The 16,938-nt window shown below is 41.2% G+C and overlaps 1 protein-coding gene across 1 annotated transcript; it reads right to left on the bottom strand.

Annotated features, from left to right (window-relative positions):
• Positions 1 to 14,438: 14,438 nt before the first annotated feature.
• On the bottom strand, positions 14,439 to 16,510 carry LOC127335228 (chloroplast envelope quinone oxidoreductase homolog). Its single transcript, XM_051361834.2, has 4 exons — positions 16,280 to 16,510; positions 15,584 to 15,725; positions 15,324 to 15,415; positions 14,439 to 15,249 (listed from the first exon to the last, which is right to left on the bottom strand). Exons 1-4 carry the CDS (start codon positions 16,358 to 16,360, stop codon positions 14,569 to 14,571), a joined length of 996 nt encoding a protein of 331 aa, XP_051217794.1. The 5' UTR covers positions 16,361 to 16,510; the 3' UTR covers positions 14,439 to 14,568.
• Positions 16,511 to 16,938: the final 428 nt, after the last annotated feature.

Below are 16,938 nucleotides of genomic sequence, written 5' to 3'. Positions count from 1 at the left end.
ATTACCTAATTCTAAATGTAATATTAGAAGATTAGGAATTTCTAGCCCCTAGCACCAGTGCTCTCTTTATTTAACAACATACAAAATCTTGTTTACATGTTTTAAAAAATTGCTAAAAAAATCTCGATGTAAATGATATATCCTCCAAACGTCGAAGATCACATTGAAAAGGCTTTTAGTTTCAGTTTGCTCTTATCCTTTTCCAGGGGCCTCGAACTGTCTTATGCCATCATCAAATATACCTATATTGTTATGAACACAATGCGTCTGTTACTTGCGTTGTCATCTACACAAGAACCATTTCAATGAGAAGTTTCATTCCATACGACCCAAGAAATGCCAAGTTCCACTATAAGAATGATAAGGAAACAAACGAGTCTGAAAAAAATAATATGTTTAGAGTTCTTAGAAGAAAGTAAACAAGGTACCTAAATGGTAGCCATCTATTTAGTTCTAAGGAACTAACACCTATTACAACAACATCACATCTTTAATGAAGCCAAACGACCAAATTACTAAAAGCCTCAAGAACATCCCCCAAGACCTTGTGCAATAACAACCCAATGGGATTAGAAAAGCTTCATAACATCAACACAATCATCCTATAGAAGGTCCTAGGATATCCTGAAGCTTTTCTTGAAGGAGGTGGAACAGTTCCCTTACAAAAAAAGTAAAAGGACGTGTATTGCCGTTTGACATTACGGTGGATTACAATATTCCAGTTTGTCCAACCATGTAATGTAAAGTTTTGTGTTTATTCAACTGATCATATCTACTTTCGAGACTATCTATGTTAGTGAAAGGTATATTAGTTGTCATATAATAAAAATACATGACATGGTAAATATTATTTTTGTTAGAAAAAATATAAATGTGCTAGAGGATCCCTTCCCAAAAAATAAAACGCATAGTGCTAAAGGCCGTGTGGCAGCTTAACTAGGGAACAAATTGGATTGCTAGAATATCTCGTAAAAGTGTAAAACATATCAGGTTAATTTGGTTCATGGTATAATTACACAAATGGATCTTCCTAATCAACTAAAGGTGACATTTTGTTTGTGACTGATATATCAAACCATGGTATAATATTTGCATGTAAATATTTGATGAATCAAACTAAACATTTCATATTACTGACTCACATTTTATAGCATGCATATGTTTCAAGTATTTTAAATTGATTTTTTTCTTTTGTGGTTGCAATTTGTACTTGTCAATGGCTTGCTATAAATTAGTATGGGGACAATGCCTTAGTCGGAGGAGAAAAGGGAATGTCAGATGATCCCTAGTTTTGATATATATTTTTTCTGCACTTAAATAAAAACCAAATTTGACTTATGAAAGATAAGTTCTAGAGAAAATAATCACTTGCCTTGCTTATCTTGGTAGCAAATGACAACAAGATTCATTACAAGCTAAAAGACGAGCAAAAGCGGATCATGAAAACTTAAATGGTATTGTGTATATATAGAGTAAGTATCATTCAACATGATATGAAGTTAAGAGTGTATTCCACATTTTAACACTAGTTGTTCACTTGTGAAACAAATTACCCTATCTTTTGAGAATTTGTCTATACTTGAGCATCTTCAGCCCCCATCCCGACGTGTGGTGCCGCGTTTGGAGGGGGGGTCTATTCCCAGCCGCGTCCATAAACTTTTTTTTTTTGCAAATGCTAGTATTTAAACACAGGAAACATGAATAAATATGTTTTACAAAAAAAATTGAATGGAAATTGAACAAACAACAAATGTAACAAATATAAGTTCAACTAGATCAAGGCTCCGACACAATTGATGACTCTTCTTTCAGCCTCCACAGATGCCCTACGAGACAATTTTGCAGTTGAGCATGAATATTTGAGTCACGAATTTCTGCATGCATGACGATGAAATCAGCAAAAGCTGCACACACCTAGTGAAGTGGTGATCACATCTGCAAGAGGGCCCTCACACTCACATGGATCAATATGTCTGGCTCGAGTCTTCTGGTCACGCTCGATGATCATGTTGTGCATGATCACACAAGCATGCATCACCTCCTGATGACCCACAAGTATAGGGGGTGTATCGTTGTATTTTCGATAAGTAAGAATGTCGATCCCAACGAGGAGCAGAAGGTGTTGACAAGCAGTTTCGATGAAGGATTCACTGTAAATGCTCACAGACAAGTATTCAGGGGGTTTTGATGTAACAGTTGAATAAAGTACGAGTAAGTAAAGTGCGAGAGTAACAATTGCAGCGAGTGGCCCAATCCTTTTTAGCACAAAGGACAAGCCGGTTTGTTTACTTATAATGACCAAACGTTCTCGAGGACACACGGGATTTTAGTCTAGTGCTTTCGCTACATACGGCTAAATAATCTTCATTGTTATGATAAGTGTTGTGTGGGTGAACCTATGCTAATGTACCGCCCTTCCTAGGACTAATACATACTTGTGATTATACCCCTTGCAAGCATCCGCAACTACAAGAAAGTAATTAAGAATAAATCTAACCACAGCCTTAAACTCTGAGATCCTGCGATCCCTCCTGCATCGATATACCAACGGGGGTTTAGGTTTCTGTCACTCCGGCAACCCCGCAATTAGCAAACGAATACAAGATGCATTCCCCTAGGCCCATAAATGGTGAAGTGTCATGTAGTCGACGTTCACATGACACCACTAGAAGAATAACACCACAACTTAAATATCATACCATTGAATATTACTCAACCATAGTTCACTACTAGCATTTAGACTTCACCCATGTCCTCAAGAACTAAACGAACTACTCACGAGACATCATATGGAACATGATCAGAGGTGATATGATGATGAATAACAATCTGAACATAAACTTGGTTCAATGGTTTCACTCAATAGCATCAACAACAAGTAGAGATCGATACGGGAGAGTTTCCCTATCAAACAATCAAGATCAAACCCAAATTGCTACGGCGGTGACGGTGTCCAGCGGTGGAGACGGCGGTGATGATGGTGGAGATGATGATGATGGTGATGGAGATGATGTCCAGCTCGATGACGGTGACGATGGCGTCGATTTCCCCCTCCGGGAGGGAATTTCCCCGGCGGATTCCTGCCCGCCGGAGAGCTCTTTTCTCTCTGGTGTTCTCCGCCCCGCAGAGGCGGCTGTAACTCTTCGCGAGGTACCCTCTGTGGCTTAGGTTTTCGGGACGAAGGATTTCGCGAAGAAAAGGAGGCGAAAGGGTCGTGGGCCCCCAAACCACATGGCGGCGCGGCCGGGGCATGGGCCGCGCCGCCCTAGGGTGTGGGCCCACCACAGGTCCTCCCCGGCCCCTCCTTCTCGGCTTCCTTCGTCATCTTGAAAAATAGGATTTTTGGTATAATTTCCTTCCACAGTTGATCTTCCGAAATATTGCGTTCTGACGGTGCTTTTTCCAGCAGAATCCTGGCTCCGGTGCTTGATCCTCCAATAATGATGAAACATGCAAAATAGATGAAATAACATAAGTATTGTGTCCCAATGTGAAATATATCAATGAATAACAGCAAATTGTGATATAAAATAGTGATGCAAATTGGACGTATCAACTCCCCCCAAGCTTAGACTTCGCTTGTCCCCAAGCGAAACTGAGCTCGATAGACAGGACCACATGTTTATGGAGTGAAGAGTCGATAAATAAAATACGGACAAGAAGCATCATATTCATTCACACAAGATATTATAGTAAACAACCTCTTATAACTCAACTTGAAACAAGTATAAGGTAATCACAAGTAAAGGTGCATAAGAAATCATAATTGGTGATGGCAAACTTCGTTCTTGGTCAGAGAACAATTAACAGATTATATTTATCTCATTGAGCAGCGCTCTCATGTTAAAGTTTATAAGGCACAACTTGCATACTCAATCATAATGGTCTTTTCATAATCATTGATAACTTGCAAAGCTATATTCATTCAGATAAAACTTGTACTAAACAAGGAAGAGTAAAAGACATGATGAAGCAAATCACAATATAATGGTTTGATCACAACTACTCAAATGCTTGCTTGAGATGGAGGGAAATAGGTTTACTGACTCAACATAAAGTAAAAGACAGGCCCTTCGCAGAGGGAAGCAGGGATTAAATCATGTGCTAGAGCTTTTTCAGTTTTGCAATCATATAAAGAGAATAAAAGTAACATTTTGAGAGGTGTTTGTTGTTGTCAACGACTGGTAGCGGGTACTCTAACCCCCTTGCCAAACAACCTCCAAAGAGCGGCTCCCGTATTATTTTCATTTTATGTGGCACTCCTTCCAACCTTTCTTTCACAAACCATGGCTAACCGAATCCTTCGGGTGCCTGCCAACAATCTCATACCATGAAGGAGTGCCTTTTTATTTTAGCTTTATTATGATGATGACACTCCCCCCAACATTTGCTTACACAAGCCATGGCTAACCAAATCCTTCGGGTGCCGTCCATCAATCACATACCATGGAGGAGTGTCTATTTAGTTTAATTAATTTGGGACTGGGAATCCCATTGCCAGCTCTTTTTGCAAAATTATTGGATAAGCGGATGAAGCCACTAGTCCATTGGTGGAAGTTGCCCAACAAGATTGAAAGATAAAACACCACATACTTCCTCATGAGCTATGAAACATTGACACAAATAAGAGATAACAAGTTTTGAATTGTTTAAAGGTAGCACATGAAGTATTTACTTGGAATGGCAGAAAATACCATGTAGTAGGTAGGTATGGTGGACACAAATGGCATAGGTTTGGGTTAAGGTTTGGATGCACGAGAAGTATTCCCTCTCAGTACAGGTCTTTGGCTAGCAAGGTTAATTAGCAAGCATAAGAGTCGAGGGAAACAAACAAATATACATATGATAGAAACAATCATGCATCTTCCTTGTAAGCACAAACGATCTTAACTTCCGAATAGTAAGCTATGAGCTAACAAGAAAGACAATGAAACATCTACATGTATTTCTCTTTTCTACTTAAACCTCAAAGTGTTGTTGCTATTGACCAATGCTAAGTTTGCCAAAACCAAATAGGTTTATTCAATGCTCCCAAAGTGATACCAATACTAACAACAAGGTAAATCATATAATAGAGATTGCAAACTAGAATAAGATGTGCAATATGTAAATGATAAGACTTCTCATTAATATTCCATAACGATAACTCACACCAAGGGATACATAGATAACCAACTAAAGAGAGATACTTCCAACTGCAACCCATCTTATATGATAACTTCCCTACTCATGATATGACACTACTTGACAATAAAAGTAAAAGGTAGTGATAATGTGATACCGCGGCACTCCCCCAAGCTTGGAACAAACCAAGGGGATGCCAATACCGATGATGAATTACTCCTGCGGTGATGGTGGTGATGAACTCCCTTCATCAAACTTCCAAGGAAGAGGCTCTCCATCAAGAAACGACATCTTGGTCTCGGGAATCCTGAAACTAGCAGCACGGCTTATGTATTTAAACCTGTTTTCATACTCACAGTTCTGATTATGAACATCATAGAGTTGTGCTTGGAGCTTGTTGGTGGTGTCGTGAAGTGAGAGGATGTCGCTCCAAAGCTTTGCAGTTTCCTTCTCATGTTCAGCAATGAGTTCAGACACAATCCTGTGGAAAATATCCACCTCACGCTCAGCCATCTTCTTGTATTTGAAAACCTCCTGTTCTAGCTTCTCCATCCTGTCTTCCAAGCTTCCTTCTCCTTTAGGACCCTGGACATCCTTGACCTGCAGTTCTCCTTCAACGAGCAGCAACTCCTTGGGGTGCATCCTCAGCTCCTCCATGTACAAGTTGCCAACATCCTTGCTGGAGCTGTCCTTCGGAGTTTCCGATGAAGACATGATGGCTCTAGATCCGAAGCAAATCCTGGCAGAAACAACTCGAAACAAAACACGTCGAGAAAACGATATACGGACCTCCAGGGGTCCGAGGGATTATATAGCAAAATTTTTCACAACAAACGGAAAGTACCAGATCGAACCAGAGTCGGAAAGGGGCGACGGGGCGGCCAGACCATAGGTCAGCGCGGGCCCAGGCCAGGCCGCGCCGCCCTATGGTGGCACCCCCTCGTGCGTCCTTTCCACTCCGTTTCGAACTCGTAATTTTTCATATTTTCCAAAAACAGCAAAAATATTGTTCGGAAATTAAATTGCGTACTTTTCATTACCAGTACTGTTATCTATTCAAAGTCGAGTTAAGGCGAATTTGTCAATTTGCCCTTTGATGAAAGCTTCCGGTGTTTCCACTTGAATAATATCAACATCAACATTATAGGAATCACCTGAGATATAATGCTTGAGTCTTTGTCCATTCACCACTTGCGTAGCATTGCCTTGGAGAGAGCTAATTTTGATTGCTCCTGAACGATACACCTCCTCGACAACATACGGTCCTTCCCATTTCGAGAGTAATTTCCCTGCAAAGAATCTGAGACGAGACCGATACAATAGGACTTTATCCCCAATATTAAATTCTCTTTTGATAATCCTTCTATCATGCCATTTTTTAACTTTCTCTTTAAAGAGTTTAGCATTTTCATAAGCTTCACTTCTCCATTCATCTAGAGAACTCAATTGCAACAACCTCTTATCACCGGCAAGTTTAGGATCTTTATTTAATTCTCTAACAGCCCAATAAGCTTTGTGCTCTAGTTCTAAAGGTAAATGACAAGCTTTCCCATAAACCATTTTATAAGGTGACATTCCCATGGGATTTTTATAAGCAGTTCTATAAGCCCATAGTGCATCCTTCAATTTACTAGCCCAATTCTTTCTAGTTTTATTAACGGTCTTTTCCAAAATAGACTTAATCTCTCTATTTGATAATTCTACTTGACCACTAGTTTGAGGATGATAAGCGGAAGCAATTCTATGATTAATACCATACTTAGCAAGAGTTTTTCTAAAACCTCCATGAATAAAATGAGAACCTCCATCAGTCATAATATATCTAGGCACTCCAAATCTAGGAAAAATAATATCTAAAAGCATTCTTAAAGAGGTCTCACCATCAGCACTTTTTGTAGGTATGGCTTCCACCCATTTAGTAACATAATCAACAGCAACAAGTATGTGAGTGTTACCTTCTGAAGAGGGAAAAGGTCCCATGAAGTCAAATCCCCAACAATCAAACGGTTCAATAACAAGAGTATAATTCATTGGCATTTCATTACGTCTGGAGATATTACCAACCCTTTGGCATTCATCACAAGATAAAATAAATTTCCTCGCATCCTTGAAGAGAGTTGGCCAATAAAAACCTGATTGTAGAACCTTTTGCGCAGTTCTTTCTCCGGCGTGATGTCCTCCATAAGCACTACCATGACATTTACTCAATATTTCTTGTTGTTCATACTAGGAACACATCTTCGCATAATACCATCCACTCCTTCTTTATATAAGTGTGGGTCATCCCGAAATAATGCCTCAAGTCATAAAAGAATTTCCTCCTTTGCTGAGCTGAAAAGGTTGGAGGCAAGTACTTGGAAACAATAAAGTTAGCATAATCAGCATACCAAGGACTGTCTCGCGAGCTCACCTTTATTACAGCCAATTGTTCATTTGGAAAACTATCATTAACAGGAACAGGATCATAAGCAATATTTTCCAATCTAGACAAATTATCAAAGAACAGGATTATCAGCACCTTTCCTATCTACAATATGTAAATCAAATTCTTGCAAAAGAAGTACCCATCTAATAAGCCTCGGCTTAGCATCTTTCTTTGTCATAAGGTATCTAATTGCAGCATGATCAGTATGAATAGTAACTTTTGAATCAACAATATAAGATCTAAATTTATCACAAGCAAAGACTACAGCTAATAATTCTTTTTCAGTTGTAGCATAATTTCTTTGAGCAGCATCAAGAGTTTTACTAGCATAATGAATAACATTCAGTTTTTTATCTACTCGCTGTCCAAGAACAGCGCCTACAAAGAAAATCACTAGCATCACACATAATCTCAAAGGGTAAGTTCCAATCGGGAGGTTCAACTATAGGAGCAGTTGTTAAGGCTTTCTTAAGAGTTTCAAAAGCTTCCTTACAATCATCATCAAAAACAAATGGTACATCTTTTTGAAGAAGATTAGTAAGAGGCTTTGAAATCTTGGAGAAATCTTTAATAAATCTCCTATAAAACCCAGCATGACCAAGAACACTACGAATACCTTTAACGTCCCTCGGATAGGGCATCTTCTCAATTGCTTCAACTTTAGCTCTATCAACTTCAATACATCTCTCAGAAATTTTATGTCCCAATACAATTCCTTCATTAACCATAAAGTGGCATTTCTCCCAATTAAGAACAAGGTTAGTTTCTTCACATCTCTGCAAAACTTTATCAAGGTTTCGCAAGCAACTATCAAAAGAATTCCCATAGACGGAAAAATCATCCATGAATACCTCTACAATACTTTCACAAAAACCATGAAAAATAGCAGACATGCATCTTTGAAAAGTAGCAGGAGCATTACATAAACCAAAAGGCATGCGTCTATAAGCATAAGTTCCATAGGGACAAGTGAAAGTGGTTTTCTCTTGATCTTTAGCTTTATGACAATTTGTGAAAACCCAGAATAACCATCAAGAAAGAAAAAATGAGTATTTTTAGACAATCTTTCTAGCATTTGATCAATAAATGGTAAAGGGTAATGATCTTTCTTAGTAACTTTATTAACTTTTCGAAAATCAATGCACATTCTATACCCTACAACTACTCTTTGAGGGATGAGCTCATCATTATCATTAGGCACAACAGTCATTCCTCCCTTCTTGGGAACGCAATGCACATGACTAACCCATCTACTATCAGCAATAGGATATATAATACCAGCTTCAAGAAGTCGTAATACCTCATTCCTTACCACTTCCTTCATTTTCGGAATTAGACGACGCTGATGTTCAACAACAGGCTTTGCATCATCTTCCATATTAATAGCATGTTGGCAAATAGAAGGAGAAATCCCTTTCAAATCATCAAGAGTGTAGCCAATAGCTCCTCGGTGCTTCTTCAATATTTCCAATAACCTTTCTTCCTCAATCTCTGAAAGCTTAGAACTAATAATAACAGGATATATTTTCTTATCATCAATATGAGCATATTTAAGGTTATCAGGCAAAGGCTTTAAATCAAAAACAGGATCTTCCTTTGGTGGCGGCGTTGTACCCAAATCTTCCACCGGTAAATCATGCTTGAGAATAGGTTGGCGGAGAAAAATTTCCTCGAGCTCATCTCTTTCTTTCCTAAAAACTTCACTCTCGCTATCCTCCAAATGTTGCTGCAAAGGATTGTTAGGAACAAGAACAATAGATGCACACTGCTCCATTTTAAAATCATTACTAGGCAAATCAGCTTTATAAGGAGTTTTGGTAAATTTGGAGAAGTTAAACTCGGAAGATTCACCAGCAAATTTAGTCAAAATTTTCTCTTTCTTGCAATCTATAATAGCTCCACAAGTATTTAGAAAAGGTCTACCAAAAATAATAGGACAATAATCGCTAGCAGCAGAACCAAGTACCAAAAAGTCAGCAGGATATTTAATCTTACCGCATAAAACTTCCACATCTCGAACAATACCAATCAGAGAAATAGTTTCTCTATTAGCCAGCTGAATAACCACATTAATTTCTTCAAGTTCACAAGAATCAATTTCATGCATAATCTCCGTGTAAAGCTCATATGGAATAGCACTAACACTTGCACCAATATCACATAATCCATAATAGCAATGATCACCAATTCTAACAGATAGCATAGGAACACTAGCTTGTTTGGGTTTATTAGGATGTGAAACAATATTAGAAGCATCTTCACAGAAAATAATATGACCATCCTCCACATTTTCAGTCACAAGATCTTTAACTATTGCAACAATGAGTTCAACTTTTATTTGTTCTTCAGGTTCTACAGGTTTCTTTTCACTTTTATGAACCGCACTATTTATAACAGAGTACTCCTTCATTTTAGCAGGGAAAGGAGTTTTTTCAATATAAGCTTCAGGAATAACATGATCAGCAGTTTCAACTACAACGCATTTATTAATAGATGAATCAATTTTATCTTTATACGGTTCATGATACTTATCAAAATTCTTCTTTGGCAATTCATAATGAGAGGCAAAAGCTTTATAAAGATTTACAGCAACTTGAGAATCAAGACCATATGTAGCACTCATATTACGAAATTTATCAGTATCCATAAAAGCTTCAATGCATTTATAATCATAAATTATATGATTCTCTATCCTTGTCGTTCTCCCAACCTTGGTATTTTCTTGGATTCGATCAAGAAGGTCCCTTTTAAACTCTTCTTTATTGCGTGTAAATGATCCAGAACAAGAAGTATCCAAAGAAGGTCTTGTCTTGAAAAGAAAGTCTTGCATAGAAATTATCAATAATAACATTACCAGGAAGCTCATGAATGGGGCATTTGAGCATTAAAGACTTCAATCTCCCCCAAGCTTGGGCAATACTCTCTCCATCATGAGGCCAAAAATTATATATGCGATTCCGATCCTTATGAATTTCACTTGGAGGATAGAACTTAGAATAAAACCGGGGCACAATATCATTCCATTCAAGAGAATCCCCATTATCCAGTAATTTATACCAATGCGCCGCTTTACCGGACAGCGATAAAGAGAATAGTTTCTTCCTCACTTCATCCATAGCAATACCTGCACATTTGAATAACCCGCATAATTCATGCAAAAACAGTAAATGATCACCGGGATGGACAGTTCCATCCCCTTCATAGCGGTTATCCATAACACGTTCAATAATTTTCATAGGTATTTTATATGGTATCACTTCCTCACCTGGCGCCTCATCCACTACCGTTGCAGTAGTAGTAGATTTTCCAAATAAAAATTGAAGAGAAGATCTCTCCATAATGACTTATAGCAGCAGGCAGAAATAAAATCAGCACAAACAGTAAAGGTTTTCCTTACCAATTCCACTTACCAATAGCGCTTCACTCCCCGACAACGGCGCCAGAAAATAGTCTTGATGACCCACAAGTATAGGGGGTATATCGTAGTATTTTCGATAAGTAAGAATGTCGATCCCAACAAGGAGCGAAGGTGTTGACAAGCAGTTTCGATGAAGGATTCACCGTAAATGCTCACAGACAAGTATTCGGGGGTTTTGATGTAACGGTTGAATAAAGTACGAGTAAGTAAAGTGCGAGAGTAACAATTGCAGCGAGTGGCCCAATCCTTTTTAGCACAAAGGACAAGCCGGTTTGTTTACTTATAATGACCAAACGTTCTCGAGGACACACGGGATTTTAGTCTAGTGCTTTCGCTACATACGGCTAAATAATCTTCATTGTTATGATAAGTGTTGTGTGGGTGAACCTATGCTAATGTACCGCCCTTCCTAGGACTAATACATACTTGTGATTATACCCCTTGCAAGGATCCGCAACTACAAGAAAGTAATTAAGAATAAATCTAACCACAGCCTAAAACTACGAGATCTGCGATCCCTCCCCGCATCGATATACCAACGGGGGTTTAGGTTTCTGTCACTCCGGCAACCCCGCAATTAGCAAACGAATACAAGATGCATTCCCCTAGGCCCATAAATGGTGAAGTGTCATGTAGTCGACGTTCACATGACACCACTAGAAGAATAACACCACAACTTAAATATCATACCATTGAATATTACTCAACCATAGTTCACTACTAGCATTTAGACTTCACCCATGTCCTCAAGAACTAAACGAACTACTCACGAGACATCATATGGAACATGATCAGAGGTGATATGATGATGAATAACAATCTGAACATAAACTTGGTTCAATGGTTTCACTCAATAGCATCAACAACAAGTAGAGATCGATACCGGGAGAGTTTCCCCTATCAAACAATCAAGATCAAACCCAAATTGCTACGGCGGTGACGGTGTCCAGCGGTGGAGACGGCGGTGATGATGGTGGAGATGATGATGATGGTGATGGAGATGATGTCCAGCTCGATGACGGTGACGATGGCGTCGATTTTCCCCTCCGGGAGGGAATTTCCCCGGCGGATTCCTGCCCGCCGGAGAGCTCTTTTCTCTCTGGTGTTCTCCGCCCCGCAGAGGCGGCTGTAACTCTTCGCGAGGTACCCTCTGTGGCTTAGGTTTTCGGGACGAAGGATTTCGCGAAGAAAAGGAGGCGAAAGGGGTCGTGGGCGCCCCACTCCACTTGGCGGGGCGGCCGGGGCGGGGGCCGCGGCGCCCGAGGGTGTGGGCCCACCCCGGGTCCTCTGGCCCCTCCTTCCGCTTCCTTCGTCATCTTGAAAAATAGGATTTTTGGTATAATTTCCTTCCACAGTTGATCTTCCGAAATATTGCGTTACGACGGTGCTTTTCCAAATGAGAATCCTGGCTCCGGTGCTTGATCCTCCAATAATGATGAAACATGCAAAATAGATGAAATAACATAAGTATTGTGTCCCAATGTGAAATATATCAATGAATAACAGCAAATTATGATATAAAATAGTGATGCAAATTGGACGTATCACCTCCCACATTAAGTCTTGAGACCAATAAGAGCAGGGTACCGAACAACAACAAATCAAGATTGGAGCACACCAAATGCCCGCTCGACATCTTTCCTGCAATTCTCTTGGCGCTCAGCAAAATCGTAACTCTTCTGACCTAGAGGCCCTAGGACTGTTTTGACAAATGTTGCCCATTTGGTATATGAGCTGCCATTGATCTCATAGTAGAATGGTGGCGCATGACCTTTCACAAGTTTCACGAACACCGGAGAGTGCTGCAACATGTTGATGTCATTGTGCAATCCAGCCATGCCAAAAAAATACCAAATTCACAGGTCACGATCCCACAAATTCTAGTACCACACTGCAATATCCATGATGCCCTTTGTATAATCCTTGCCAATCAAACAGACAACTCTTCCATGACTAGTGCATGTAATCGATGCTTCCAAGCATCCCATGATATCCTCTTGTTGCGTTTTATTTCATGATATTAGTAGTCTTTGCTTCATTTTGCCCTCTCAAATCGTCTTTGCCAAACTTTGCCACCACGGCTACATAATTTATACATGCATTTGATGACAGTGGACTCACTCATGCGAAGGTAGTCGTCATGTGAGTCAGCAGGGGATCCATATGCAAGCATCATCATGGTAATGGTGCACTTCACCTTGAAGTAGTTGGCGTACTCTCTCACGCCATGAAGAATTTCCATGTACACATTCTTGCTCATCCGTTAGCGCCTCTGAATGCCCGCTTGTGTTGCCTCGTCCACTAAGTACTCATTGTAGAGCATGGTATATCCCTCCAATCTTTGCCGCGGCTTGGAATTCTTTCTTGCAGGCTTTGAATCTCCACGGAACGGCCCCTTGTTCCTCTGCTCGGTGTCATCAAGCATTTTTTGTAGGCAACCGATGATTGACACGTGCTACCTAACGTCAGCGTCGAAGTCTTCCTCGTCATCCATGATTCCCTGGATCATCTCGTCGTCACTATCTATGTCTATGAGTAAAAAAATGGTGAGCAATCATCGCCGGCAAGGGAGGAAAGAACCACAACAGGCGGCGCCTACCAGACAAATAGCTGAACACATTCAGTGCGCGGTGGATGCGCGGAGAGGCCGCTGCGTTTGGTGCCGAGTTGGTGAACAACCAACTATGCCAATGGATGGCTAGGCATGAGTCGCTCTCGATTCCGTCGCAGGTGAATATTCCATTGGAATGACTGACGATTTGAGCGGCGGTGGAAGGGGTGGGTGGGGTGAGAGGGAAGGCATTGCGAAATAAAGGCAGGAGGCAATGGCGCCGGCTGTGGCCGCTGTCAGGTAGGGACCTGCGTCGCTTTTAGTTGCGTCGAGCGCCCCCGCAACAACCCTTGTGTAGCGGGGACGGGCTCGGGGCGCTGGATACTCTATTGGACTGCCTTGGAGCGAATCGGCGTTTGGGACGTGCGGCTGCGGTTGTCAGATGTCCGACCCCAAATCTCTTTGGGAAACGGTTTCGGGATGTGGTTGGAGATGCTCTTACCCATTTTTAAAATGGTGGATCAACTTTCGTTGATGCATGTCCTATGAGTAAGAGCGTGAGGTGATGATACGGAAAATAGAAGCATAGACATGATTGTCGATGACACCCTGCGAGCTTTACATAATTTGTCGCACCAAATGGTCCTAACATCCCTGTCATATCTAAGAGAGTGGCTAAAATGGGATAAAACTGGGATCAATATTTCTTAGATGGACTATTTGTGTAAAATTATCAACATGTCTCACAAATAGGCAAATAAGGGGTAAAAAAGTGGAATTCATTAGAACAACTGATTATGACTTCGGTAATTTCAAAATCCAATTCGTTGTCTTAGTCTTCTGAACGTGCTCATAGAGGTAGGGTGTACGTGTGTGAGTTTATAGGGGTGAGTGTATGCGCGTGTATGTGAGTGTCTACGTTTGTAGTGTGTTTAAAAAATCTGATTAAATAAATATATATTACATCCATGGAGCTCACATAAAAAACACAGATGGAGAAATCAACACTGAAACTTTTTTTTTTGCGGGTAAACACTGAAACTGACATGATCACATCTCAACTATGACCTTCCCCGTGGCATGGCCACTCAAACTCTTCTCCCACGCGTCCGCTGCCTTCTCGAATGGATGCCGCGAGTCGAGGACCATCTTGAGCTTACCTTCCTTCACGAGCTCAAGCAGAAAACTCAGGTCCTCCATACCCAGCGACAGGTTAACCGTGGACAGTTTCTTCTTCGAGAACAACGTCAGAATCGACGCGACAAAGTTCCCGAAGTTGGGCGATACGTCGACGACTCTGCCGTTGCTGCTGAGACTCGGCTTGAACGCCGACCACTTGCCGCCGTCCGTGGTGTTGACGATGTAGTCATACTTCTTCCCGGAGCTGTTCTTCAGTGCCGCTCCTTCCGGGGTCTTGTAGTCGAGCACCTCGTCGGCGCCGATGCTCTCGACGAGGTCCAGGTTGCGCGCGCCGCAGGTGGCGGTGACGCTGTGGTTCCCAAGCTTGGCGAGCTGGACGGCGTAAGAGCCGATGCCACCGGACGCCGCCGTGATCAGGATGTTGCTGGCGCTGCCCGTGCCGTCGAACTTGGTGCCGATGGCCTTCAGGGCCTGGAGAGCGGTGAGGCCGGCCATTGGCAGCCCCGCTGCGTCGGCTGCAGATACGCAAGCGGGGCGGACAACCGTGACGCTCTCGGATGCTGCAACGTACTCTGCGAGGCCACCGGCTTTCTGCAGTTGCAAATCGTTTTTCAGGAATGGTGCATATCCACTTTGGGTCGACATGTCAGCAGGTTTGAAGTTACCCAGAATTTCAGTTTCGACACCACTTTGTCGCCAACTTTGAGCTCGCGTACTTCGGTACCAACCTCAGCAATCTCTCCGGCAACGTCGGTAACTGTTCCACAAAACACAATCATTTTGATTATTTACAAGCAAATCAGGAATTATCTGAAATGATTCAGAGACTTGTAGCATTGAAAATATCGACAGTGCAGAGGATACAAAATATGGTGTACTGATTCAGTAAATGTGTACTCATGTTTCAATACAGATGGATCAATACCTGGAATAAATGGAAATTTAAAAGGGAGAAAAGGACGTAGCAGCCCTTTCTGGATCCTACAATCCGCAGGATTGATGCTTGCTGCTTCAACTTTTATAAGAACTTCATCTTTCTTCAGTGACGGCACAGGGATCTCCACATACTGAAGTAACAATAGACTGTTTTGTTCAATTCATTTGTTTTCAAGAAAGAGGATGGACGTTGATAGCACTTGAGCCAACTCAATTTACAAAGATCCAAAGAGTTGCGATATGGGACCAGAAATCACAAATTGGAGTAGTTTGATATGAACTTCCATAACCGATCTGGATGCAGCAATATTACATATAGTGTTCTGTAGTCCTTTCAAGGAAACACACTACATTCCACATAATTTGTACGGAAGCAATCATCTACGAACACAACCCTGAAGTCAATTCATTTGCCTTCACACCCATTCCAGGAGCTGAAGCAACCGTCTACATGATCTACCACAACCCTGTATCTCTGATAAAGTCAATTGCAGCAGAAAAACATGGTTTTATGGCTCCAGATGTTAAAGTCAATTTGCACCGAGAATTGTTTTGGGCCTTATAAGAAACAAATCAAGAGTTTTTGCAAGGAACCGTACGATGATCCACCAAAGACTTCACCAAAATCATTATTCCAAAGTGGTTCAAGAAAGAAGCAAACTAGCCAATGCGAACTAAATCTGACCTTGAGGGCTGCGGCACCACCACCGTAGCCGCTGTACTGCACCGCCCGCATGGTGGACGGCTTGATCCCGGCGGTGTCCATAACGTTGAGCTAAATCTGACTTGTATTCCTTTTGGACATAGTTGGGCGGAGAAGAAAGCTCAACAGCATATCAATGGTACTGGCAGCGTGAGGCTGAGTTATAGTATATAACGCACACTTGCAGATCCATGTGACTTGGGTACGAAGGGTATGAAAGGGGACTAGATAGCTCTTGGAGATGTCATCTGGAAACACTTCTTTTAGCACCACTTGATGTTTGACTACGACAACAGTTTACTTTGTGTATTCTACAAATTGTTGCCGCAGTCGCCATACCACATAGTTCCAAATTGCCATGGACACTTAGCACTTTAGCAGGAGGCATGTCACACGTTATTAACAAAGATCAGTAATGTCAAATGGAGTAATGTAGGGGTGAATTCTGTTTGATGCATATTGCGTGTCGATGCCTACAGGCTGGCCACTGGTGGGCCGGCCCAATGTGGCGAAGCATTTCATTTACTGTTATTTCTTCCATTTTTTTTCCTTTTTTGGTTGAGTTTTCGTTTTTAAATTGTGCTATTTGTGTTTCCAGATTTCTTTTTTACCTTTTCCATTGTTTCTCACTTGAGTGAATT

Source organism: Lolium perenne, chromosome 2 (assembly GCF_019359855.2).
Source record: "Lolium perenne isolate Kyuss_39 chromosome 2, Kyuss_2.0, whole genome shotgun sequence".
Classification (NCBI taxonomy): domain Eukaryota; kingdom Viridiplantae; phylum Streptophyta; class Magnoliopsida; order Poales; family Poaceae; genus Lolium; species Lolium perenne.
Note: the sequence above shows the minus strand (reverse complement) of the source record. Positions and strands in the feature narration are given on the sequence as shown.